At 38.3% G+C, this 27,787-nt stretch overlaps 2 protein-coding genes across 2 annotated transcripts in view; both read right to left on the bottom strand.

Moving 5' to 3' along the window:
* Positions 1–428: 428 nt before the first annotated feature.
* On the bottom strand, positions 429–9,858 carry alas2 (aminolevulinate, delta-, synthase 2). Its single transcript, XM_079827187.1, has 11 exons — positions 9,745–9,858; positions 8,612–8,773; positions 7,110–7,280; positions 6,225–6,302; positions 5,674–5,896; positions 5,232–5,416; positions 4,943–5,122; positions 3,301–3,465; positions 2,918–3,186; positions 1,309–1,471; positions 429–824 (listed from the first exon to the last, which is right to left on the bottom strand). Exons 2-11 carry the CDS (start codon positions 8,760–8,762, stop codon positions 658–660), a joined length of 1,752 nt encoding a protein of 583 aa, XP_079683313.1. The 5' UTR covers positions 8,763–8,773; positions 9,745–9,858; the 3' UTR covers positions 429–657.
* Positions 9,859–10,142: 284 nt separating this feature from the next.
* itpr3 (inositol 1,4,5-trisphosphate receptor, type 3) overlaps positions 10,143–27,787 on the bottom strand; it is a 54,942-nt gene continuing 37,297 nt past the window's right edge. The window contains 20 exon segments of the mRNA XM_079827188.1: positions 10,143–11,355; positions 13,830–13,991; positions 14,227–14,387; positions 15,014–15,179; positions 15,266–15,387; positions 15,475–15,555; positions 15,702–15,891; positions 17,377–17,541; positions 17,633–17,805; positions 17,966–18,088; positions 18,208–18,400; positions 19,753–19,833; positions 19,936–20,022; positions 22,272–22,373; positions 22,455–22,550; positions 22,653–22,763; positions 24,358–24,558; positions 24,816–24,964; positions 25,079–25,241; positions 25,323–25,498. Coding sequence (XP_079683314.1) covers positions 11,233–11,355; positions 13,830–13,991; positions 14,227–14,387; positions 15,014–15,179; positions 15,266–15,387; positions 15,475–15,555; positions 15,702–15,891; positions 17,377–17,541; positions 17,633–17,805; positions 17,966–18,088; positions 18,208–18,400; positions 19,753–19,833; positions 19,936–20,022; positions 22,272–22,373; positions 22,455–22,550; positions 22,653–22,763; positions 24,358–24,558; positions 24,816–24,964; positions 25,079–25,241; positions 25,323–25,498 — 2,825 coding nt within the window. The 3' untranslated portion in view covers positions 10,143–11,232.

The following is a 27,787-nucleotide window of genomic DNA, read 5'->3' on the forward strand; positions in this document are numbered from 1 at the left end:
GTGTTTTGCAAATGTTCTTCTATCATTTCCAGTCTCTCAATTTAAAATTAAATTCATCAGATTCATAGAACAAATATCTACTGCTTTTGTTGGTATTTGTAACCAAGTGGTTGGAAGTAGCTACCTGATGCATTTTGTTGGAATTGACCATATTTATTGCATTTTTAAATTCATGAATTTGAGTGCAAGAGAAGAAAACGGTCCAAAACAGGAAAGGGGACATGTGGCATAGTCTCAGTGTAAGCTGTTATTAAACATGATCTTTCATGCGTTATGTATAGTATACAGACAATAACATCTTAGGGTATTATTGAAAACAATGTTTGATATCCATATATTTAATAATAGGAAACTACCAAAAAGTGTCCATGTGCAGGTTTGTTGTCATGCAGAGGGGACACACAATTAATGTGGGATTCAGCCTCAAGTCTTAATAAATAATTTTAGTGGTACACTTATACGAATATGTGAAAACAAATTATTCTTGCATCATTAGCAGTCACAGCAAACAATACAGAAGCACAATTCTTGCCACAAACATTGCTTTAAATGATTTAGGACATTTTGAGCACCAGAAAATATTTTAGAATGGAAGGGGATTTGAAGACTGATCAAATCTGATAAAACAGATCTTCATCTTGGTCTGCTGAAACTCACTCACTGTGCAGCCACAGTGATGTACCTCGGCTCCATGTTACCAAAGTAGGACTTCTCCCACTCACTCATGAGGTCAAAATGGAGAGGCCGGTCACAGAATGTGCATGAGGCTACAGCCGGTCCATTCAGCGGTAGGCCAACCTCCTGCCAGACATCCAACAGTTTCTCTGTCCAACATAAAATATTATTAAAAATACAGATACAGATCATAATCAGTGTAAAATGTAAGCACATCTGGGGACATCCCTACAGCAATGGCACATGTTGTGTAACAAATTAAAATCAGTTTAACTGCTATTCTGTATATCGGCGCTAGCATTTCTCTTAAACTATAAAAAGGAATAGTTTGCTCAACAGACCTTATTCAGAGCGTGAAAGCGAGGCTGTGAGGGATAAACTTACTGTGTTTTCAGTGGCATCCGCTGTATAAAGCTCCTAGATCACTTATAATTTTCCACAGCTCATGTTGCCTGTATTTTTTGGTCTACTGAAATTACTTGGAAAGATATTTTTTGCAGTGTTTCATCCGCAGAACAATCCAAAAACACATTAAATAATAGTACAACCCACTGAAGAGATGTATGTTTATCCCTCACAGATAAACAAAGATGGCGCTGCTGTGAATAAGGTCTATTGCATATGATCACTCACCTACAAAGTAGTTCATCATAATGGGGTTGTGGAAAGGAGAAGGAGCCAACCGCAGTAGCTCCTCCCCGCGAGCCACTGTCGGGTAATTTATGGCCTGAACATAGATGTTGTGTTCCTCCAACAGAATATCACACACCTTGGAGTTTTTCGCTGCATTTCCAACCTGAAATATCAGATTTAAAGTTGAAACATTTATACTTGTGCAGACCAAGTCTTTCTCCACATGACATATAATTAGAGCTGTAACCACCATAAACATTGAGGGTAATAATAATCAGATATGGCCAAATCAGATATCCCCCCCATTCCTCCTTTACTTTAGCTACTTAAGATGTAAGTAGCTAAACACTGAATAGTGTTTACCAACTGACAGTAAAAAGTGTAGGGGTGTAACCCCGGCATCCTGGCCAAATTTGCCCTTTGGCCTCTGTCCATCATGGCCTCCTAACCATCCCCATATACTGATTAGCTTCATCACTCTGTCTCCTCTCCACTGATAAGCTGGTGTGTGGTGGGCGTTCTTAACAAATTATTATTATTAAATATGAGTGATGCAAAAAAGTCAATGTTTTTCTGTTTAGAATTGAAAATGCAGCCGATAATTTTCATGATTCGTGTGTAGTTCATAACTGAATGTGATGGGACAAGAAACATTAACAGAGCTGCTTTCTGTTCCCCATGCAATTTGTATGGTCCCCCAATGTGTTCAAGAAATGGTTACATTCTTGCAAATAACATGCACACTCGTCAGTGCAGTTATAGAACAATTAAGGGGTTAGTTCACCCAAAAATGAAAATTATGTAATTAATTACTCACCCTCATGTCGTTCGACACCCGTAAGACCTCCGTTCATCTTCGGAACACAAATGAAGATATTTTAGTTGAAATCCGATGGCTCTGAAAGGCCTCCATTGGCACAATGGCACTTTACACTCTCAAGACCCTTAAAAGGTACTAAAGATGTCGTTACAAAGTCCATCTCACTACAGTGGTTCTACAATAACTTTATAAAGCGACGAGAATAGTTTTTGTGTGCAAAAAAAAACTAAATAACGACTTGTATAGTGATGACCGATTTCAAAACACTTCATCATGAAGCTTCGAAGCGTTATGAATCAGCGAGTCGAATCATGATTCAGATCGCGTGTCAAACCGCCAAAATGCTGAAATCATGTGACTTTGACAATTTAAACCGCTGAATCGACTCACTGATTCATAACGCTTCGAAGCTTCATGATGCTGTGTTTTGAAATCGGTCATCACTATATAAGTCGTTATTTAGGGGTTTTTGTGCACAAAAACGGTTATCTTCGCTTTATGAAGTTATTGTAGAACCCCTGTAGTGAGATGGACTTTGTAACAACGTCTTTAGTACCTTGCGACCCATAAAGTGCATTGTGCCAATGGAGGCCTTTCTGAGCCCTCGGATTTCAACTAAAATATCTTCATTTGTGTTCTGAAGATGAACGGAGGTCTTACGGGTTTCCAACGACATGAGGGTAAGTAATTGTTGATGACAGAATTTTCATTTTTGGGTGAACTAACCCTGTAAAATAACTTGAGTATTTACAGCCCATAATTGTTAACACTACAATTGCCAACACTGACCCGTATAGGAATGATGTGGCTGGGGCAGTTGACCACAGGCAGCCCAGCGTCCAGCAGCAGCTGTCTCATGAGTTTGACGTTTCTCTGATGGGCTCTGCGCAAGGCCTGGCCTTCTGCGCTCTTCAGCACTTGCACCGATTCCAGAGCCCCCGCCAGCACCATGGGAGGCAAGGAAGTAGTGAAGATAAACCCGGCGGCGTAGGAGCGCACAGTGTCCACCAGGGCGGCAGTGCTGGCGATGTACCCACCCACACAGCCAAATGCCTTGCCTAGAGACAATTCAAACAGTGTAATCTTGATGAAAAGGATTAAGGCAAGAACACAGGTGACATTGACTATACTGGATATAATCATGCTTTTGACATTGACTGTATCTCTCTTACCCAGAGTTCCAGAGACAATATCGATCTTGTGCATGATGTTGTCTCTCTCTCCTACACCTGCTCCATGAGCCCCATACAGTCCGACAGCATGGACTTCATCCACAAAAGTCAGAGCACCATATTTGTGTGCTACGTCGCACAGTTCTTCTAAAGGGCAAATTGCACCTGAGAAACAAATTGAGACGTAGTTAGTTGCAGCGTCATGCAAAAGATGGAGTTTTAAGTTACAGATGCAGAGTAGAAATGCACTATTATCAGTTGGCCATGATTAATTTATTCCACGAGCCAAAGCATCTGATAAAAGGGTTGTTGCCAAGATAAAGTGAGCAGTATTTGGCTGGTCACGTAATCTCAAAATGGCCGCCCCAATGAGGCGACCCGCTCCATGTAAAATAAAACGGCATATACTGGCTACCGATAACTGGAATCTTTATTTCATGTGAGTGTACATACACACTCAGCAAAAGGGTGTCAAAATGTAGGGGTACACCAGCTTGTCACTGGGGCAGTACTCTTAAAAGGACATATTTGTACCTTTTTTTTACCACAGAAAAGTTCATAGTACCTTAAAGGGTTAGTTCACCCAAAAATGAAAATTCTGTCATTAATTACTTACCCTCATGTCGTTCGACACCCATAAGACCAAGACCCTTAAAAGGTACTAAAGACGTCGTTACAAAGTCCATCTCACTACAGTGGTTCTACAATAACTTTATGAATCGGCAAGAATAGTTTTTGTGCGCAAAAAAACCCTAAATAACGACTTATATAGTGATGACGATTTCAAAACACGGAATCATGAAGCTTTGAAGCGTTATGAATCAGTGAGTCGATTCATGATTCGGATCGCGTGTCAAACCGCCAAACTGCTGAAATTTGGCAATCCAAACTGCTGATTCGACTCACTGATTCATAACTCTTCGAAGCTTCATGATTCCGTGTTTTGAAATCGTCATCACTAAATAAGTCGTTATTTAGGGTTTTTTTGCGCACAAAAACTATTCTCGCCGATTCATAAAGTTATTGTAGAACGACTGTAGTGAGATGGACTTTGTAACGACGTCTTTAGTACCTTTTAAGGGTCTTGAGAGTGAACCGTGCCATTGTGCCAATGGAGTCCTTTCAGAGCCATCAGATTTCAACTAAAATATCTTCATTTGTGTTCCGAAGATCAACGGACTTCTTTCGGGTGTCGAACGACATGAGGGTAAGTAATTAATGACAGAATTTTCACTTTTGGGTGAACTAACCCTTTAATATGTAAGTATGTGTACTTGTACTAATATGCATCTTTTAGGATAAAAAAAGGTACAAAGATGTCCTTTTAAGGGTACAACCCCAATGACAAGCTGTTGTATCTCTAAAGGTACAATTTTGATGCCCTTGTGTACTAATTTTCCAAAGTACATTTTATTTTTTAATAACGAAAAAATACTGAGTGCACTTGTTTTCAAGTTTTACACCGTATACGCTTTCCCTGGGAATCAAACCTATGACATTGTCAAATTTTTGTCTATATTTTTCATGATTCATGCAGAATTCATGATTGAATGTGACGCGACAAGAAACAGAGCTGTTTTCAGCTATTTTGATACTAGAAAACAAACTCTTTAGAATCAATTGTGTGATATTATCTACTCACCATCCATTGAATGCACAGTCTCAAAGGCCACGATTTTGGGTGTGAGTGGATCTGAGCGGCTGAGAAGTTCCTCCAGGTGACTGGCATCGTTGTGTCGGAAAATTAAGCGCTTAGCCCCGCTGTTCCTGATGCCCTGGATCATGGAGGCGTGATTGCCCATGTCTGAGTAAATCTCACAGTCTTTGCAGAGAAAAGACATTTTTAGAGGATTTTCAGAAGAACAACACTACTGTTCAAACGTTAAAATTAATTTATTAATTCACACAGTTCATTCTGTTTTGTTTGATACCTGGGAGAATTTTAGCCAAAGTAAAGAGGGTGGAATCATTGGCTACAAAGCAGGAGGAAAAGACTAGGGCTCCATCTTTCTGGTGTAAACGGGCCAGCTCAGTCTCCAAGGCCACGTGATAGTTACTCGTCCCAGAGATATTTCGGGTTCCACCTGCTCCTGCACCATGCTTCTCCAAAGCCTCTCTAAGAAACAATAAAAGCTGTGATTACTCAGTTCGTTTTAGCAGCTATACTGTATGTATATCCAAAAACAAACAATTCGAATCTTTAACGTTGTATTAAAATTGGCATACAGTATTTAGCAAATCTACAATGCCACCGTATATTTGAAAAACATACAGCACAAGTTAGTATACTTTGCTGCACCTTCATTTGTTATTCTCTACATAGGATAACAGATAAGGGCAAACATTTTTTCAATGTCTGTTTTATGTACTGACCTTATGGCCTTGACAACTCTGGGATGTCGGCTCATGCCCAGGTAATCATTACTGCACCATACAGACACCTGGGAGCCCAAGCGTCCAGGGATGGAGTAGTCCTCAGCAAAAGGGAAAACCTCCGCAAAACGGTTCACCGTCTTAAAGATACGGTAGGTATGGTCATTCTTCTTTTCCACTATCTTCTGAGTGAAGAAGTCATCGTAGTTGAAACTGGCTCTGGCTGAATTATTTAAAGAGTAGACAGGCAATTACCACAGTCAATAAGTGGGAGGGAATGAAAGAAGATTGAGACTAAGTGCTGCAGAATATACACTGTATACTATATTAAACCGTCTTGGATCAATTCGATAACTTACCCTTTACTGACCATCTATTATTCCACATTGTCATTCCATTAGTTCAGTTATAAAAACAGATATTTTCACACACAAAGAAGACTTCTTGCAGTCCAATCAAATAATGAGTCAAAAATGTGATATTGAATATACTGCAGATATAGTAATATACAATTGTACAGTAAATCATAAGGAAAATGATGTCAAACTCACCAAAATTGTCCTGAAGAAGGTGTGTAGGACCAGTGGACTGATGACTTTGCAAGCCACCGAACATCGAGCTCATCAAACCTGGAGAAAAGAATTCATCGATTTGTCAGAAATTCATCAAACACACACAAAATTCAGTTTTTTTCACATTGAAATCACTTTTACATGTCAATACATATACAAAACTAAGCCCCGGTTTCACAGACAAGGCTTAAACTTAGTCCCAGACTAAAGTGCATGTTTGAGCTGTTTTAACTGAAAGCAACTTGCACTGAGATATCTTAAAATAATAGTCAGTGCCATTGTTTTGTCTCAAGATTCACACCAGTAATGTTTTTTTTTTTTTTAAGGCATGTTTATAAAAGCTACTGAAAATTCTTGAACTAAGGCCTAATCTTAATCTAAGCCTTGTCTGTGAAACCAGGCCTAAGTGTTTGGTATTTAATCCCACTGTTTAAATCTTACATTTTCTTTAAATTACAGGCTATGCAGTAGCACTATGCACCATACTTCAAAAACCAAAAACTGCAATTTTCCAATTAGGTATTATTTTCTAGTAAACATGCGGCTGTGTGAAGTTTCATCTGTAATGCGATTGTCTGAAGACTGGCTTTTGTTACATCAGCAGTCTGAGTCATCATCATCTGCTTACTATTCACAGCTGAGGAGTCTCTGAAATTGGAGTTAAATGGCGCAAATTGCAGAGAGGAGAATGTTCTCCAAGCTGCATGTTATTATGTAAAATGCATCCAACCGCTGCATGATACACCGCTCAGACAAAAGAGCCTCTTCAGCAGGGAACTAATTATACTGAGGGGGCAAAAAGAGACATCAGCCAGTCAGTCAGTCAAGTCCATGAATCTATCACACAGAGTTCTTTTTTTTTACCCAAGGTGCCTTGATTCTCTAGATTAGGCTGAACATCCTCTTGTACTTGTGGACTTGCTTTAACCAGTCCAATCTTCGAGGAAACAAAAGGACAGCCTTTGGACATGGAGATCGCCACCTGAGTCGCTGTGGTCGCCAGCTGTCGGTTTGGCTCCTTGTGAGGGAGCAGGCCTGAACACAAAATTTAGATGAATATAAGCAAGTGTACATATCTGGGGTATTAACTACTGATTTAGCCTCTTGGGTGCCACTGTCCTCATACGAGGACATTATATTTTAGTGAATTTCTCTGACACCACAGTTTTAGGCTTTTCAGAGATATCATTTGTTTTGAGGATTCACCAAGACAACAACTGAATAATCAAATTTAGCACTCTTATGGAAATATTATACTATTTTGTAATAATTGGGGACACTATACATTTTTCAACTTAATATCCAAATAATTCTAATTACTAAACTAAATCAACCATATCAACTAAATTACTGATCTAATTACTGATCTAAAGCCCACACTGTCACTGTATGATAATTGAAATGAACTGATGACATCACCGTTTTCTCCGGAATGGCTATAGGGCAGAATAAAATTCTGTTGCATTATTTTCCTGTTTAACACTGTGAAGCTGCTTTGAAACAATCTGCATTGTTAAAAGCGCTATATAAATAAAGGTGACTTGACTTGACTTGACTAATAGTTTGTAATTATAATTTAAATTGACTCATTTTCAAATTGTTTGTTATATGCTGGGTTAAAAACAACCCAAGTTGGGTTGAAAATGGACTAAGTGAATTATTTAACCCAGTGAATAGGTTGTTTTAACCCAGCAATTGGGTTGTTTTAACCCTGTGAATGGGTCATTTTAACCCAGCAGTTGGGTTAAATGTTTGCTTAAAACAACCCAATCGCTGGGTTAAAACAACACAATTGCTTTGAGTTTTTTTACCTAACAGCATTTTTTAGAGTGTATAAATCAACATCTCAGGAAAATGTGATGGGGTTTCTAATCAAAATATGACTTTCTGTTACAAAACAGGGCATTGATTTCTTATTTAAATCATTGTTTATCAGACATTTTAGGAGACACAACAAGTGAATAGGGAAAGAAATTACACATCAATGTTCCTATAAAATATTAGATATTATTGTGAAAATGTTGCCAACTATTACTCCCATTATTACACAATTGATAAAATGGTATGAATTCATTATATCTTTCATAACATAGTTTAGAATCATCTATAAACTAAGTTTGGTTAATAAAAAAAATCCTGAAAGCCTAGCATAGCATAACATTACATAACATAAAATATTATTTTTCACACACAAAAATCTGACTGAAAAAAACTTTGACGGGTAAAATAGGCCTACTTGGTCAGTTTTAATGAAATTTGAATAACGGAATATTATAAATATGGAATGTTAAAGTCATTATTGTATCTGGTACCTATAGTAAACATTATGATATACTATAGAAAAATATAGAAAACAACAGCATTACCATTTCCCTCTGAGAATTGGGTGGCTTTTACAGAGATCTGGCGGACAATGATCGGACATCGGTCAGCCAAGCTGAGGTATGCTGCCACATTTCTTAGAGAAGGGCCTGGGGTAGACTTCAGGAATGGACAGTGATGCAGAAAAGCAGACATGATTTTAACAGCTGTAAAAAAATGGAAAATGTGTTGGTCAGTGGGATGAGTATTTTCAAAATTACTTTACCATAACCATTACGATACCATAATAACCATAACCATACCATTACCATAACGTTATTAGATTCAAAGGAAAGAGGCCCCATATAAAAAAATAATAATAATGATTAGGCTACATAATATTAATATGTCAGCGCCTTAAAGACCCTCAATTAGGTGACCCGAGTTTCGAGCAGCGGAGGTGTGAGCGCACCGGGCACCTGGGCGCGGCCGATAGCGCTCCTTATCTGGAACGCGCAGACTCGGGCTTTCCACAGCACTCCGTTCTAAAAGTTGAAAACTGACGTCATATTGATAAAGGCTAGATTATACTTACCGAGAAGTTTCAACCTTATAACACGAAGTATTATTACAATGGCCCAAAACAACAACAACAACAAAGTTTCATAGTGTATTTGCGAAAATGTAAACTAATTTCACTCATATTACATATAACCTAATATTAATAATAATAATGACATTGTTGTTAATATAGCTAATAATCATAACAGTCTAATAATAAGAAGAATGACTTACCATTATATTAGGCTATGTGATAAAATATAGGTACGGTTAAATGAGAAAACCACACACACAATTCCACTAGGCTATTTATCTTTCAGTAGCCGATAGACTTTCCCTGTTGACTATTCCTGTGTTCTGAGGTTACATTCAACATCATTTATCAGCATCAAAGGATTAGAAAAGAAACACTTTCTATATTTCTATGAGTAGGCTAACTAATTAAATCAAGGCTTGGCAATTTACTTTTTCTTTTTTTTTTGACTGATCCGGTCTTTCGCAGGAATTTGCAGAATTGTAATTCCCATCTTTCCAGAAGGTGAAGTTTTACTTGTAAATACCCTTCGTTGTAAATTAATGGGATACATACTGTTCCCATTTTAAATATTGCGTTAATATGACGGAAAACATAGCCTACCTGTTGACCTGCACTGAGGACGAACTTCTGAACGGCGCCTGACGCTCTAACGAAGAGCCTTCAGGAATTGAGCCTGTCAGTCACTCTGCGTCACTGCTCACGCCCTAATACTGTGAAATTGTGAATCGTGCGTGACAGAAGATCTCACACAAGTCAAGTCAATGGACAGAACTGCACGAATTACTGAGTACAATTGCTTTTGCTTCGTTTCATTAGGAAGATATCATTCATTTTATGTATAAAACACACACACACACACACACAAAAAAAACAATTTGCTCTAGTAAAATCGTAGTAGCCTTTTGTAGCCTGGATGCAAGCCGAACTTAACCCCGCTAAGTATTGTGTCTAATTCGTTTCTATTCTGTTCTTTCCCGTTTAATAATCTTGAGACAGAAGAGGTGAAATGGCCAAATGGTTTATTTTGTGCAAACTTGGTGAGGCTCTTCATATCAACATAAACAATATAAGCAATACATTGAAAATTATTTGATATCAATAGTACAACCGATTAATTACACACTGGCTGTTAATAAGACCAAAATACAAGTATGTTCCAGCATTCATTTTGTGCCCATAAAAATGCACTTGATTTAAAATGTAGTCTGGGCCAGTTGCATAAACAGCCATTATGTTAAGACTAGTATGAACAACTAGCTGTTAGTTAGGGGTCAAATTAGACCAATCTACATTTTAATGTAACTGACTTATGAAAAGTTTTCAAGAACAAAATTTGATGACTAACTTGTAAAACTAGTCTTGGCAGTTTATGCAACCGGCTACTGGTTACACAATAGATTAGGATGTCCTCAAAACGGTGTTTTTTAATGACAGATGAGATAAATAAGAATAGTTATTTTCCTGAGCAAAAGTTCATTTTTAGTCAATTTTAGGCACTTTGTTTTAAAATTAAAGCTGTATGAACTCTAACCACGCTTCTATACATTATGCCATTTATACACCTCATATTCATCTACAGTAACATGTTAGCATTTCCCATTCATTATAATGTGGTTAAGACATATCATGATATTCCCCAAATCATCTCGCATGCATATCAAGCCAGACGCATGATGCTCATCCCTATAAATACAGCATGTGCACTCTCATCAGTATACTACAATTATTCATGATCTAAAAACACATCAGCCTCACTTACAGTAATGCTACATTTTTCCATACATCCAACGTTTTTTGAAGATAAGCTATCAAATATCTTAACCAAAAGATGCTCTTTAAAAAAAAGAAAATCAAATAAAAACTTCATATACTTTAAATATATAAAATTTGTGCATACTAAGACCTTTAGGTAATCAGCCCCTCAAAGAATGACTATTTTGAGTCAAGTAGTGCTTTAGTGGGAGTGTAGATCCAATCCGTCAATCCGTTTCAACAGTTGAACGCAACTTTTCCACATTGAGAAGTACACCAGCATCACAGGATTACATTATTGCTTCTATAAAGTCAATGCAAGGTTACATGGAGGAATTAGGGCTTGTAGACTTGATGATTTCCTCCAGCAGCACTAGGAGCCAGAGGCATCCCAGGGTTTGAGCCAGACTGAACATCCACAAAACCCATCCGTTGCCGTCTCTTCCTCTGCTCTGTCATCTAAATGAACAGATACACAGCCATTATTTTATATAGAATCTGAGAAATTCATTCATTCCAGTGTCCCAACGTCATTAATACTGGGCAAACATAGCCTAGAAATCTAGACGCACCCTAGCGGCAGCAAATATAATTTGCAGCCAGGGCGTCTAGCAACTCTCCGTTGGCTTGCGAGCTGGAAAAACCAAACTCTGGTCAGGCCAATCACATCGTGTATAGAGTCGGTGGGCGGGCTTAACATAATGACGGCAGAGTTGCGTTTTTTGCGAGGTGGGTTCTGCGTTCAGTAAATATTTTCTTTGCAACAATGGAGTTCAACAAAAAAATTCGACCGACGACTAGGTTCAGGCTTTGAGCATATATGCGGAGGAGGACATCCAGCGGGAACTGGAAACGGCGACCCGCAATTAAAAAAGGTATAACGTTACCTGAAGATATCGACTCGGTTCCAGTCACACTGGAAAACAGTGCAGAGAGAAGTTAAAGAAATTAAGACAAGATTACAAGAAATTAAAGGATCATAACAACCGGAGCGGTTCCGACCGGCGTATCAACAAGTGGCATGACCGCCTGGACGCGTTGTTGGGACAGACCGTCTTTTTCTGACGCAGCGGTAATGAAAGACTCGGCTAATGCGTTGTTGGAAACCATCCCGGAATCCGAGTGGGTTGAAGGTAAATATCTCATCTTGGTATCATCTATTAAACTCGTTGCAGTGTAACGTTGCAGTAACTTTTTCCAACGTGCTTTTCCAGACGTAACGGGTGGCCCTGATGAATTGCAGGCAACGGAGACCAGCGTATTTTCCCCCGCGGTCACCAGTACACGTTAGCCCTCGTCCCGTGTCTCCTGCCGAAACACACACATGCCAGAGGTATAAAGCTGACAAAATGTGTATATATTTAAAAACTGATGTGTAATCCATAATGGTTTTGAGTAGTTTTGTTGTTTTTAATTGTAAACTTAAATTGCCAATGATAGAAATTGCACACTGGGCATTGTTCAAGCTGGGCAAGCAATTGTTCATTATTTGTAGTGAAAACACTAAATAATTAATTGATGGTTTCTATTGTTTCATGGTTGCCTTGTGTATTAATTTCCATGTGTTTCTGTGCAAGTTTTCTACTTAGGGAAAAGGAAAAGGGACTGTCTTTTCTTGATGCACTGAGGGACATGGAGGATGCAACCCGGGCGTCCTGCAGCATGGACAAGAACAGCGAGACCAATATATGCAGCTGTTACTGGAGAGCCAGGCCGAGGAGAAATGAGGAGGCAAGAGCTGGCATTCCACCAGTCAGAAGCGGAAGAAAGCTGACGGCAGCAGAGGGACTTTCAGACCGGGTTTCTGTCTGTTCTTGGACAGTTTGTCCAGTTGTTCAAGAAGTAGCCACAATGACCAGCCGCTTGAATGAAGCATTTGCTCTATCACATTTGTACTTTATATATTGTACGTGTTGGCACAGCTCTTGGACAGGTTACTGAAAAATACACTTTTTTATATTGTTGTTTTCACATTTTATAATTTCATTTTATTGTTCTAGTAATTTATTTGTCTTTGCACACTTATTTTAATTTTGTAAGAACTAATCTGTCTAAAATAAAGTCAAATGTGTAAAATGTCACTGTGTCTATTTAATTTCCACATTCTAACTATATAACCACTTTCTAATTGTAGTGTTGGAAGCAAATAAAAGGGCTGCTGCTCGCAAGTCTTTCTGAATATGCACATAAACATATCTAGAAAACCCAAATATTATATTTTTAAATGTATAACTATGTGAATGTAGTATAATAACTTATAACCACAACTTAAGTGAAGCCATACGTGTGGTCCTGCTTCATTTCAAATTTGAGGAAGAAGTCTCTAAAATTATGCATTTAATGAAGCATATTGTAATACTAGTCATGTGATTTTTTTTTTTTTAGTGAATGCTTAGAGATGTTATTGTGATAAATAAATACTTGCAGTCTAGTACCTAATCTTTCAACCGCTTAATTCAGTCTATTGTTTTCATTCAATTAACTTTTCACACATCTGTCATGAATGACTGACCTCATTATCCTTTTATAGAAAATATTTTGGAATTGAGCTATTACAACACATTCAGATTTTGGATTGCCCATCATCCCATTTTGCATTAAAATGGTCAAACCAGGTGAAAGTGCACGTTTAAATAAGCAGTGTTGGTAATGTGTATGCAAAAGCAGCGCTGCTTGCATCTTCTCCACTTGTTGTTGCAGACAGTATCGCGCAAAAGTGATTCATGTCCGTCGGTGACTGGGAGGAGCAGCCGCGCGCATTCTCACGTCACCGGGCTAATTTGCCTAATCTCCCCGGTACTTTAGACCGCGGTGGAAACGCAGAAAGTAGCAGGTCTGGGGGAGAAAAAGTTCCTGGGAAAAAAGTTTCTGGTACAAATAGTTCCAGGTAATTTCTGTGGAAACGCGGCTTAAAGCTACATTGAGAAATATACCTGTTCTTTTAGCTCTGTTAACTGGCTTGTGAGTTGCGTGACCACTTTCATAGTTGAGGTGAGCCGATCCTGCAGGTTCCTCATTTCATTCTGTTCTCCGTCTCCCTCCGTTACAACCAGAGACATGGCCTGCATGCGTGGGAACCAATCCAGGTTCTTATTCTAACAAGAGGCAGCAACAAAACCATTACAAAGTGAAGGAAGAATTCATTAAAGCTACATACAAATATTTAAAAAACTAACAAAAAGGACAAAAGCAAACAAAATAATTTGTATTAATAAAGTATTAATAAATACCCTAATAGTATACAAATAATACTGAAACAACACTGGTAATAGTTATTAATACAATGAGTGTGAGCAGTATCCAATCAGCTGGAACTTTCCTTAAATGTACCTTTATCATATGGGCCACGTAGCTCTCCGGGCCAGTGTAATCTGTTCTGTTTTTCTCCCGTACCAGCACGATGAAATAGAGGTAGTTCCAGATGTTGTGCTCCAATTTAATGTGTTCCTCGAACGACACGGTCTTGTTATCAAACTTGTCCCTCTCGAGACCTGTTGAAATATAAATACAGAGCAATTCCTTTATGTAATGTCTTCTGATTTCAGGTGATTTATATTTGGGTGACTTTTATAAAGACTGTCAAGGGTTGGGTCATATTTAAAAAATAAATAAATTAACAAATTATATTTTTAATAAAGAAATAAGCATGCATTAAGGAAAATTGAGTTTTTTAGTGCATCATGACATTCATTTCAGGACAATTTAACATATTTTACCCCACATTCTCTTCACTGTAATGTATAATGCTTTTTCAAATTCGTATCATAACAAAAAAGTTTTACATTGCCGTATTTATGCAAAAATGGGGTGGAAAATGTGCTTAATTTTCATAAAAAAATAATGTTGCAATGCAACAAAAAAAATCTGTGAGATGTCAGTGAGATTTATTTATTTATTTAATACATTTTATTATTATTATTATTATTTTAAATAATAAAAAAATATATATATTTTATTAAATTATGAAATGGTAATTTTACAATATTTTTGTTCTGGTTGTATTTTGATCAAAAAAATACAACAAATAAATACAGTGTGTGTGTGTGTGTGTGTGTGTGTGTTTCAGTCACATTATCAGGCTGTAGCAATAACATGTTTCGATCCATTGATTTCTTACCACAAATGAAACAGGTTGTCTTCAGTATCTCCTCTTTCTTCTGTTTTTCACTACGCAGGTCAGCGAAGGTGTCAATAATCACACCAAATATCAAGTTGAGAACAATGATGATGACAATGAAGTAGAAGAGAAGGTCATACACTACACGAGCAGGGAACAAAGGCTCCTGTAAGATGAACAACATTGTACGAGTTTGGTTAGATTTTGTATTCAAATGTGCATATATTTGATTATGGTTATGGGTCTCCATACATTCTTAGAGGGTTTGCGCAGGACATCTCCCACACCTCCTCCGTTCCTCAGCCCATGATTCAGCACCGTAACGATACACATGAGAAGAGTGTCACATGCTCTCTCTCTGTTGTCTACGTCTTCTGCAAAGCCATTTAAAAAAATCAGTTGAGTTCTGATGCCAGTAAAATAATCATTCATTATTGTTTGGTTTTTAATGTTATACTCACCCTCTGGTGGAGCAACCATCCCAGTTTCCTCTGTGCAGTCCAATCCGTCTGCACTGCAGCTGCTCATAGAGTTATCTGTACCTGCATAGAGGACAAATAACACCATTAAGCCTGTCAAAATGATATCAATGGTATATTTTAGTTTTCATCATAAGTGCTGGATTTGATCCTTTTCTGCAACAACTGTTGGGTGAAAAACTATTCAGATGGAGGTGTATGCAATTTACCTGTATCTAGGATAAGAAGCGGGTCCACTTCCATGATGAAGTCATCCCTGAGGCAGAGAAAGCCCACGATGGAGAACAGATAGACCAGGATGATGGCCAAGACAGCAGTGAGGAGAATAGAGCGGCCGTTACGTGTCACACTCTTGATGACGTTAAACAGTGTCTCCTCACGGTAGATCAGATCAAACAACTGAAGGAGGTAAAAGAGGAACACGAGGTGAAGTAGACAATAGATGATGTGTGTCTTTCGGTCATAAACAATCACGTCACGCCACAGTTTCACAATTTGTTTGAAAGCATCTTATGTTTCCACTGACAAGAACATTGGCTGCGTCCCAATTCGCCTACTTATACTACGTCCTAAAAGTATGTACTCTTTTTGTGAAGAAAAAGTACATACTTTTGAGTGTGTAGCAGAAGAGTATGCAAGCTTTGGGACATACTACTTCGTCATCTTTAACGGACTCTCTTACGTGCGTCCCGTCACCGTTTAAACTGTCAATCATTGTCACAGTTCAAATCCCCCACTTTAAATTTAATTTCCTACCGTAACGGAGAGAAATGTAGTCGCTCGTTGATCTGCCTTTCGTGGGTCTTTAGACTCCTCTCATGTGTTTGCAAAGTTAATGGCCAAACGTATCATTACAAAAGTTCTCAATGCTGCTGCAGGTGAAATATAATGTGGATAACATTGAATAAATATCTTTTCGTCAGGTTAAATACTGATAATTGCTCACTCAAACCACTTTATCTAATCCTCTCCACTTAACCGTCAGACCCGTCATGTTTGTAGTTTAACACTTTTTATCCGCGTTTGTAGTTCTAATCGAATCCTCGTCCATCTCGCAATGGGTTGTGGGCAATATCAGCCGTTAGAGTGCGCATCGATCTGCACTTCGGATTCTGACCGGAAATAGTAAACCATCCGGGAATCTTTGGAATACTCTTTTCAACATACTACGATTTGGGACATACTAATTCTTTTTTCGAATACTATTTAGTACGGATAGTATGCGAATTGAGACGCAGCAATTGTTTTTTATTCGCCAAATTAATTTTTATTTGCATTTGGTGTTTGGAAAGAGTTTTATGGCAATCAGCAATGAAAAAAGCAAACGAATAAATAAAAAAAAGCTAGTTTATACTACCTTTCAAAAACTTAGGGTTGGTAAGATTTTTAAATGTTTTAGAAAGAAATCCAAGTGAAATACTTTGCAAGGCTGCATTTATCACAAACATGAAAAAATTTAGTGAAATATCATTACCATTTAAAAATAGTATTTTTTTAAAGTGTCAATTATTGCTGTGATGGCAAAACAGAATTTTCAGCAGCCATTCAGAATCCAGTTTTCAGTGTCACATGATTCTTCAAAAGTCCTTCTAATATGCTGATTTGGTGCACAAGAATAATTTCTTATATCATCACAGTTGAAAACAAACGTGCTGCTTAATATTTTGTGGAAACCACAATATATATATATATTTAAGATTCTTTAATGAATAGAAAGTTCAAGAGAAGAGCATTTATTTGAAAGAATCTTGTATAACACTATACATATCTTTTGATAAATTTAATGCATCCTTGCTGAATAAAAAAATAATAATTATAATCTTACTGACCCCAAATTTTTGAACGGTGGTGTATGAGTGATAAAATAAGTTGTGACACACCCACCAATATGCTGTAGAAGAGCTCGTGAACAAACAGCCCCAGTGTGCTAGTTAACACATAAGCCAAGTGGTAGATGAACTCTACATCCATGACCATGGCTTTGTATCCCATGATGAAGGTGCCATTGTTTCCCACAAAGCTAACCACAAACACTATCTTATTGATGAGCTGGTTAAAAAGAGAAAGAGGCAAATGTTTAATTAAATCAATTAATTTTTATCTAAGCAAACATACAGTATTATGTTCTTCTAAGACTTACATTTAGAGCGCCCATCATGATGAGACTCGGCCCGATGCCAAAGTGATAGATGCAACGCAGGGTGACGGCGACAGTGAGGGCCTGGAACCCATAGCGCTTGGATAACAGGCCCAAAACAGCCAGTGCAGCGAATCCCCAGAACAGCATAATCAGCAACGAAGCGTCTATGCTACCTGTAGGCACAAGAGACTGTTAAAACTACATGCAAAAGCTATTTGCAAAGTCAGTCCAATAATGATGTGCTTTTAAACTGATGCTAAATGTATAGCATTTAATAATATAATACAATCAATACTTTATAGCTACCAACAGGTAATGCACACATAAACATACCAGAGTGACCAGATTCATGTGGGTAGAACAAAGCGATAATAAGATTGATGAACACAGCCAGATTGAATGATATGGTGCCCCAGAGAGACATTCGGCGAGAGAACCAGTACAGCACTGGCATGCCTAAAACACACAAACAATCACACTAAACCTGGTGTAAAGCTCCTTGCTCAAGCACATATTTGTAGAAATTTGTACTGGCATCATTTGGGGTGCCACACCACGCCAGGCCCAATACTTACTGCGGAGCTTTTTCTGCCATTCCATCTCGTTGTGCAGGAAGGAGGTCTGCTCGAAGAATTGTGTGATCTTGCTGCCCTGCTCATCCTGCTCTGTGGTGGTAAACACGCGGATCTTTGACTCCTCCGTCAGGAACTCGCAGATGGGGTGAACAGGAAACACTATCTGCTCCATGCTGCGGTCCTCCCGCACAATCTGCATGTCACATACAATTTTGACTGTCATTTTGAGAATTTGTGAAATAATTTACATTGGTATCACATTAAAGGTTAACCAGTGCTACATTTACATTTACATTTAGCAGACGCTTTTATCCAAAGCGACTTACAAATGAGGGAAATAGAAGCAGCTAGAGCAGTCTAAGGGCAACAATATTAACAATATGCAAGTGCTGTAACAATTCTCAGTTAATCTAGCACAGAACAGAAATTTTTTTATTTTATTTTTTTTTTATAAATAAATTAGACAAGACAGACAATGAATAGAATGATAAGTGCTATTCTCGATGGGTCAGGTGTTGCTGAAAAAGATATGTCTTTAGACGTTTTTTGAAAATGGCTACAGACTCGGCCGCACGAATTGAGATAGGCAGGTCATTCCACCAGGTGGGAACGGTCCAGGAAAAGGTCCGTGACAGCGATTTCATGCCTCTCTGGTATGGCACCACGAGGCGTCGTTCACTGGCAGAACGCAAGTTCCTGGAGGGTGTGTAAGTCTGAACGAGCGAGTTTAGGTATGTTGGGGCAGAGCTAGTGGATGTTTTGAAGGCGAGCACCAGTGCCTTGAATTTAATGCGAGCGGCTATTGGTAGCCAGTGCAGACTGATGAGGAGAGGCGTGACGTGTGCTCTCTTCGGCTCACTAAAGACCAACCTCGCCGCTGCATTCTGGATCAGTTGCAAGGGTTTGATAGTGCATGCCGGAAGGCCCGCTAGAAGAGCATTGCAGTAGTCCAGTCTGGAGAGAACAAGAGCTTGTACCAGTAGTTGTGTGGCATGATCTGATAGGAAGGGTCTAATCTTCCTAATGTTGAATAGTGCAAATCTGCAGGACCGGGTTGTTGCAGTAATGTGGTCAGTGAATTTTAGCTGATCATCAATCACAACCCCAAGGTTCCTGGCTGTCCTGTCCTTATGGTTGATGATCCTAGCTGAATGGAGAGATTGTGATGCAGTGCTGGTTTGGCTGAGACCACAAGCAGTGCTAAACTACACAATGTAATTGATGACATTAGTAAAGCAGAAATTGCAATAAGGGCAATGATTACAATACACAAAGAGAAATATATTATATATATATATTTCTCTTTGAATTTTAATTTGAATTTGCGCGCGATGTGTAAGAAGTGTTGTGTGCATACACACAGAAATCCGCGTCTCAAACCATGTTTATACTTTCACCTGGTTGGAAGGGGAGGCGTGTGCAAAGTTCCAAAAAATTTTGTGAACAACTGCCATGCGAAATGGGGTCGCGAAATGTTTTAGTGACAACAGCCTAATATTCCTACTGCTGTTTGTTTTTGCACACATATATCTTTTTTTCAATTACCTCAATCTGAGCAGTTTGATGGTCATAGTGCTCCAATGGATCCTCCTGTTGCTCCTCCAGCTGTTGCTTGTTCAAGGTGAGCTGCAATAAACACAAGCAAAAACTCAAAAACAGAAAATGCCAGACTTTATTTTCTAGAAAATATGAAACATTTGCTTAATAAAAGTACAGTTCATAGGTTACCATAGAGGAGATGCTTTCCTCTTCTTCCTCTTTTGTCTTCTTTTGTGGTTTAAGCAGCATGATGAGTGATTTGTTGTGTCGTGCAAGCTGCAAAAAAACAACAACATGGAAACTTTATGGTCTTTACAACTGCCAGTCAGAAAAATCGTAAATTATTTATAGGTAAATAATTACATTACACAATTTGATTTTAAGGTTGTTGTACTATATATAGAACAACAACCTTAAAATATGATATATATATATATATATATATATATATATATATATATATATATATATATATATATATATATATATATATATATATATATATATATATATATATATAGGTGCTATAAAAATATAGGTGCTGGTCATATAATTAGAATATCATCAAAAAGTTGATTTATTTCACTAATTCCATTAAAAAAGTGAAACTTGTATATAATATTCATTCATTTCACACAGACTGATATATTTCAAACGTTTATGTCTTTTAATTTTAATGATTATAACTGAACTCTAAGGAAAATCCATAATTCAGTATCTCAGAAAATTAAAATATTGTGAAAAGGTTCAAAATTGAAGACACCTGGTGCCACACTCTAATCAGCTAATTAACTCAAAACACCTGCAAAGGCCTTTAAATGGTCTCTCAGTCTAGTTCTGTAGCCTACACAATCATGGGGAAGACTGCTGACTTAACAGTTGTCCAAAAGACGACAATTGACACCTTGCACAAGGAGGGCAAGACACAAAAGGTCATTGCAAAAAAGGCTGGCTGTTCACAGAGCTATGTGTCCAAGCATATTAATAGAGAGGCGAAGGGAAGGAAAAGATGTGGTAGAAAAAAGTGTACAAGCAATAGGGATAACCGCACCCTGGAGAGGATTGTGAAACAAAACCTATTCAAAAATGTTGGGGAGATTCACAAAGAGTGGACTGAAGCTGGAGTCAGTGCTTCAAGAACCACTACACACAGGCGTATGCAAGACATGGGTTTCAGCTGTCGCATTCCTTCTGTCAAGCCACTCTTGAACAACAGACAGCGTCAGAAGCGTCTTGCCTGGGCTAAAGACAAAAAGGAAAAAAAAGTGGTCCAAAGTTATGTTCTCTGGTGAAAGTAAATTTTGCATTTCCTTTGGAAATCAGGGTCCCAGAGTCTGGAGGAAGAGAGGAGAGGCACACAATCCACGTTGCTTGAGGTCCAGTGTAAAGTTTCCACAGTCAGTGATGGTTTGGGGTGCCATGTCATCTGCTGGTGTTGGTCCACTGTGTTTTCTGAGGTCAATGCAGCCGTATACCAGGAAGTTTTAGAGCACTTCATGCTTCCTACTGCTGACCAACTTTATGGAGATGCAGATTTAATTTCCCAACAGGACTTGGCACCTGCACACAGTGCCAAAGCAACCAGTACCTGGTTTAAGGTCCATGGTATCCCTGTTCTTATTTGGCCAGCAAACTCGCCTGACCTTAACCCCATAGAAAATCTATGGGGTATTGTGAAGAGGAAGATGCGATATGCCAGACCTAACAATGCAGAAGGGCTGAAGGCCACTATCAGGGCAACCTGGGCTCTCATAACACCTGAGCAGTGCCACAGACTGATCGACTCCATGCCACGCCGCATTGCTGCAGTAATTCAGGCAAAAGGAGCCCCAATTAAGTATTGAGTGCTGTACATGCTCATACTTTTCATGTTCATACTTTTCAGTTGGCCAAGATTTCTAAAAATCCCTTCTTTGTATTGGTCTTAAGTAATATTCTAATTTTATGAGATACTAAATTTGGGATTTTCCTTAGTTGTTTGTTATAATCATCAAAATTTAAATAAATAAACATTTAAAATATATCAGTCTGTGTGTAATGAATGAATATAATATACAAGTTTCACTTTTTGAATGGAATTAGTGAAATAAATAAACTTTTTGATGATATTCTAATTATATGACCAGCACCTGTGTATATATGTGTATATATATATATATATGTGTATATATATATATATATATATATATATATATATATATATATATATATATATATATATATATATATATATATATATATATATATATATATATATATATATATATATATATATATATATATATATATATATATATATATATATATATATAATACATTATATATAATTATAAAATTAAACAATACATGTATTATTATTATTAAAAATCAAACAATATATTTAATAACACTTTAATTTCAATGTTTGATTTATATCAGGTATTGGACAAAATATAACAAGACAAAATAAAAAGAATCAGTGGCGGTATCAGTTAAAAAACAATTCTCCAAATACAACAGTATGGCATTATGATTCAGTGGTCCACCTGTAGTGCCAGGATGTAGATGTTGTGTCCAACTTCCCGTGGCGACACTTCTCCCTCCTCACATTCAGTCTCTTGCTGGTAAGCCTTTTTTATCACCTCCACCTAAAGACATACAATACAGTACTGTTAAAATATTACTTTTACACTTCGTACACCTAATACACAAGACATAGCCAGACTGACCAGTTCTCGGGGCCGAAGGTTAAACAGGATCCTCTCTGCATTCTCACTGTCATGACGACTTTCCATCAAAGCGAGGAGCAGCTTAGAGGCATTGTCCTGACAATAATCGCACATTAGTTTGAAAGAGAGTTAAGAGTTATGAAAATTATTTTTATGATTCAAGCAAAGCCTGTGTATGCATCCTGACTTTATCTTCACCTTGAGCTGCAGCACCAACTCCATACGGTAACGACAGAGAGGACTGATGTCATTCAGAATCAAGGCTGTGATGATGTCAATGCCGTTGCACTCGTGTGAGACAATGCAGGTCTTCAGAGAGACAAAAAAGAGGTTTCATGAATTAAAAACAATGTTTTGCTAGATAATTTGTCTCTGTCGACAAAAATCATTTAAAAAAGAAACGCTTTGCTTTTATAATAAATATTGGGTTGTGCGTTTTAATACATGGTCGGTAAAGCTCTTTCTGAATCTGATGTTTACTGAATCTCCATTTTCTGTTTTGAATCTTAAATTTTAATTTTATAATCAAGTATTTAAAGGGATTATTTTATTTTAGAGTGAAGTAAGTCATTGTCTACTCACCATGGTGTTGTTCTAATGCCGTATGCCCTTCTTTCTTTTTTTGGACCACAAAAGGAGAATTTAAAAAAAATTCCCACTCGCACTTGTCTATGTCAGTGAAGAGCAACCAGCATAAAGCTTTTTAAAAAAAAGACAGCAAAAGTGTCTGAATGATCCCATGCGACAAGTGCTGTATATTCCAAGTGCTCTGAGGGTATACAATAGGGTTTGGTGAAAAACAAACCGAAATATAATGTATTATTTAACCAAAATCTTGACCGTGGCCATTTGTCTTCTGTGCTCTACTGCGTGTTCATGTGACTCTATTAGCACAACAGTTCACTCCGACTCACCCAGAAAAAGCACACAAGTAAGTAATCGAGACTAATACCATGCTTAGAAATCCCCAAAAAGTATCTGTGTATTTTCTTTACCGAGTTGAATATCTCCAGACCGGAACTCGATTGTCAGACGACAAATGACAATGCGATAATGGATACAACAAATATATTCACCTGGATACATGGATTGTACTGTACTTCATATCAATGTGTCTTGATTTCTCAAATTTTTTGTGCTTTTTCTGGGCAAGTTGGAGTGAATGGCGGTGCTAATAGAATCACACAAACAGATAGAGTCAGATAGATAGACAACAGACAGAATCATCACATAGCCGTGCACAGAAGACCAACAGCCAAGGTCAGGATTTTCATTAAATAATACCCTACATTATACACTTTGTTTTTGTTTTTTACCAATCCCTGTTGTATAACCTCCGAATACTTGGAATATACAATATGTTGCATCGAAACATTCTTTGATACTTGTGCATTTTTTTTTAAAGGTCCCATGGCATGAAATTTTCATTTTATGAGGTTTTTCAACATTAATATGAGTTCCCCTAGCCTGAATATTGTCCCCAAGTGGATAGAAATGTTGATCGGTGTAAACCCGAGTTCTGGCTGTCTTTCTCTGCCTTTGAGAAAATGACAGGCCAGACTAGCCAATCCTGAAGTCTCCTGGTTTGACGTCACCATTTTATGATGTAAAAATCATACTAACAATATAAGTACACCTCAGGAGACACTATAAAATGATAGAAAAATGCCATACCATGGGACCTTTAAAAGCTTGATGCTGGTCGCTATTCTCTGCCATTATATAGACATGCGCGGGTGGGACGTTTGTTTTTTTAAATTCTCCTTTTGTGGTCCAAAAGAGGAAGAATGGCATAGAAATGATGAAATTATGACTTCATAATTAAAGTGCTAATTAAGCAACTTCTCAGCTGTGGATTATTAAAAGCATCTATGGCCAAAAAATGTTCTATACAAAATCTCACCTGGTTCTCTTGGCATGGTCCCTGGCAGTACTCAGTGAGGGTCTCCAGGGTTTGTGTGATCAGCTCCACATTGTTCTCATTGATGTAAAGGCCCAGCAGTCCCAGCCCTCCTGTCGTACTGCCACACATGATATCCAGAAATTGGAGTGTCTCACACACCAGGTTATAGTTTGTCTTATTGTTCTGACAGCGAAGAAAATTCTAGAGCAAAGAATGCGAATTTTTTTAATTAAACAAACATTATAATTAAATGATTGGGGTTAATCATTTATGTACAGTTGGGTCCAAAAGCCCTGATACTACACTGAACATTTGGGATAATTTTTTTTTTTATCTAAACCTGGGAATAGGACCTGGGAATAGGCTCTTTGGTTCATTCTCTAATCATCCTAGATGACATAATCATCGGATCTGATTCTAAATTTAAATTCTAAATTCTAATCTGGGGTTGTTCAGACCTGAAGGTCCTGATTGTGGTTCTCACAGAGGAGCTGTAGAAAGCGCAGGATGGGTTTCATGATGGTGACAGAGGGGCCCATTTCGGTTTCTACCTCCTGCTGCTCAGGTTGTATTGGTTGTTCAGATTGGCTGAAGGAAGGTACTGAACCTGAAGGAAACCATTGTTAGAGCCAGCAATGTATGTAGACTCATTTGTTTCATTTATTAGAAATGCATATTGAATAAATCAGATGTAGCATTCAAATTCTTTTTTTTTAATTACCTGTCTCTAAATCTTTGTCATCTTTGGCTTTATTGGTCATTTCTCCCACATTGACAGAGATGGTGGATTTGATGTCCAGCTGTGCATTCTTCATGCGGTCATTCAGCACTTTAAAAAACTTCTCCGACTTGTTGTCTCCCATCATAAGTTTGTAGAAGGAGTTCTGTTATAAATATGCATAGGAAACAATGGGTACAATATTTGTAACTATAGCTAAATATTTTTATGACATCAGCTTCCCTACCTGGATCTCTGTGTTGCCTCCTTCTAGCAGACAGATGGCGAGCTGAATGCTCTCCTGGAAGATCTTCTCGTTTTTACTGCTTGTTATGAGGTCTGTGAAAAGTTTGGTGCCACCTTCTTTATCCAGACGACACTGTAATGCTGCAACTGCCAGCCAGTCTCTCTCTACCTCTCCACCTGCACATACACAGACACCACCATTTTACACAAGACATATGTTTTGTGCTGATCCAATTACACTACCAGTCAAATGCCAGCACTCTTGCTAGTGTGGCATTTCTTAATTCTATCCATTTTTCATTCACTTTGGGTGGGTTGCACCAACAAGGATTAATCTTAAATCTCGATTAAATCAAGGTTTATATAATAATGTTGTACCAAACTTTAATCCTTGTTTAAAAATAAGCAGGTTTACATTTAAACCATCCTTTTTATCCTGGATTTAATCTATATTTAAGATTGATTAACTTATATCCTGTTGCTCCATAACTTTAAACTCAGATTTAAATCTCAATTATGGATTAATTTTAAACTTGCATGTGAGGAGGTTTAAATTAAGAAATTAAATAAAGTACACCTACAATTAAACTATGCGGATGATTGAACAGAGATAGAAACTGTGGGTGTGTCGTCATGTCTCAAAGAAGTGTTTATTACTAATACAAATGAAAAATAAAAGCGCATTGAGCCGGCAGAGTGTGAGGGTCGTGGCGGCCCGTGAGTTCGCAGATCCGTCACGTCATTTCAAACAAAGAAAAGAAGAGAGGAGTATATTTAGCATTAACGGCAGCGGGGATGATGAGGTGAGCGCCAGTGATCAAACGGAATGGGCGGCGCTGTCAAGAGCGGAGATAGTCACTCCCCCAATCATGACAGTTGTTTTGTCATAAGTTACGCTGCCACAATACTCCATTAATTGATACTATAAATATATTCCCATGCTTATGAAATCCGCATGCGCTTCTGCAATGTTTTCATTGCCTGCTTGATCAGTAACAGTCTCTCTAAGTAGCGCTTTATAAAGACAGACATAAAGTTTATTTCCTTTATCCGCAAGAGCTACTTATGTCAGAGAGAGAGAGTTTCTGGTGGTCAATAAAGAAGGAAATTGAATATTAGTATTGTTGCTGTCAATGGCGAATCCATCATGGCGGCGAAAATGAATCGTAAATGGAGGTTTTAATCGCAGGTTAAATTCGAATCCCCGATTTGTTAATCTGGGTTTCAAATTAAGTGGTGCAACACAACTCGATTTAAAATAAAGCCTAGATCAACAAATCCCAGATTAAACTAAACTGTGCTTAATTGAATCCTTTTTGGTGCAACCCATCCTTAGTTCCCTTTCGAGGGAACTCGCACTGCATCGGGACGACGCTTTGGGGATGCTCCCTTAGCATCAGCGAATCTGAAACCAGAATGCCAACTAGGCCAATCCGATTGGCGTGCGTGATGACGTCATTGTGACGGCATACCCGGAAGTATAAAAGGGGAGCTGGAACGTAATGGCGGTAGTTATTGCTCTTCAGCAAGCGCTATCTGTCAAACTGTCTGTCTATTTACTGTTGTATGTCAGTGAAAGTGTGTGATTGAAATGAAGTGTGAAAAAGTGAGAGAGTTCAAGCAGTGTGTGCATCCTTGCCCTCGCTACATGTCGGGCTCGGATACACACCTGCTGTGTGTGCACTGCCTGGGCGTTCAGCATGCTCGAGCGGCTCTCGAGGGAGCCGCTTGTGAGCATTATGAAAGCTGACGCTCAGAGTGCTCCGCTCTCGGCGTGAGCCCCGTGGATCGGTCCCGCATCCGCCGAGGCGGTGCGGCGAGGCTGGTCATGGGGCTCACGGATGGACTGTCAGCGGGACTGGGACTGCTGAGGCATTTTCCCAGTCTTTATCTGACAGTTCAGATGTTCTCCTTCCCCGTGTGGAAGCCCGCGCTGCGGCTTCTTCCCCCGGGGCGGAGGACGCGATGTGTGAGAGGTCTGATTCTGAGGAATTAGACGTACTCAGCATCGAGGCAGTCAAAGTCATAAGCACTTCTTAAATATGCAAGATTCCATCCACGCGATTGCTGGAAAAAAAAAAAAAAAAAAAAAAGGCAGCGCGCAGGTTATGGGTCTGCAATTAATGTGAACACACGCGATCGGTGTGCATGAGATACTGGTTGGCTTAACGGACGAGTCCGTATAGTAAAATAAATCAGTATTTGTCTGATATGGCTGCATTTAAGTCTGAGGATTTAAATGAGATATTATCTGACTCTGAGGAGTTAGATATTCAGTCATTTCAGACCATGTTTCACTGTATTGTGTGACACTGTTTGGCTTTTTTCTCGAGGGATGAAAGCCAATTGTATTATGACGGCTTGAACCACGTTGCTGAGGCAACGCGGGGTCTATGAGTCCGTATAAATACAAATAAAACAGTGTCGTCTGATTAATTACGGCTACATTTAATTCTAAGGAATTAA

The sequence above is a fragment of the Gobio gobio genome (assembly GCF_949357685.1).
Source record: "Gobio gobio genome assembly, chromosome: 10".
Classification (NCBI taxonomy): Eukaryota; Metazoa; Chordata; class Actinopteri; order Cypriniformes; family Gobionidae; genus Gobio; species Gobio gobio.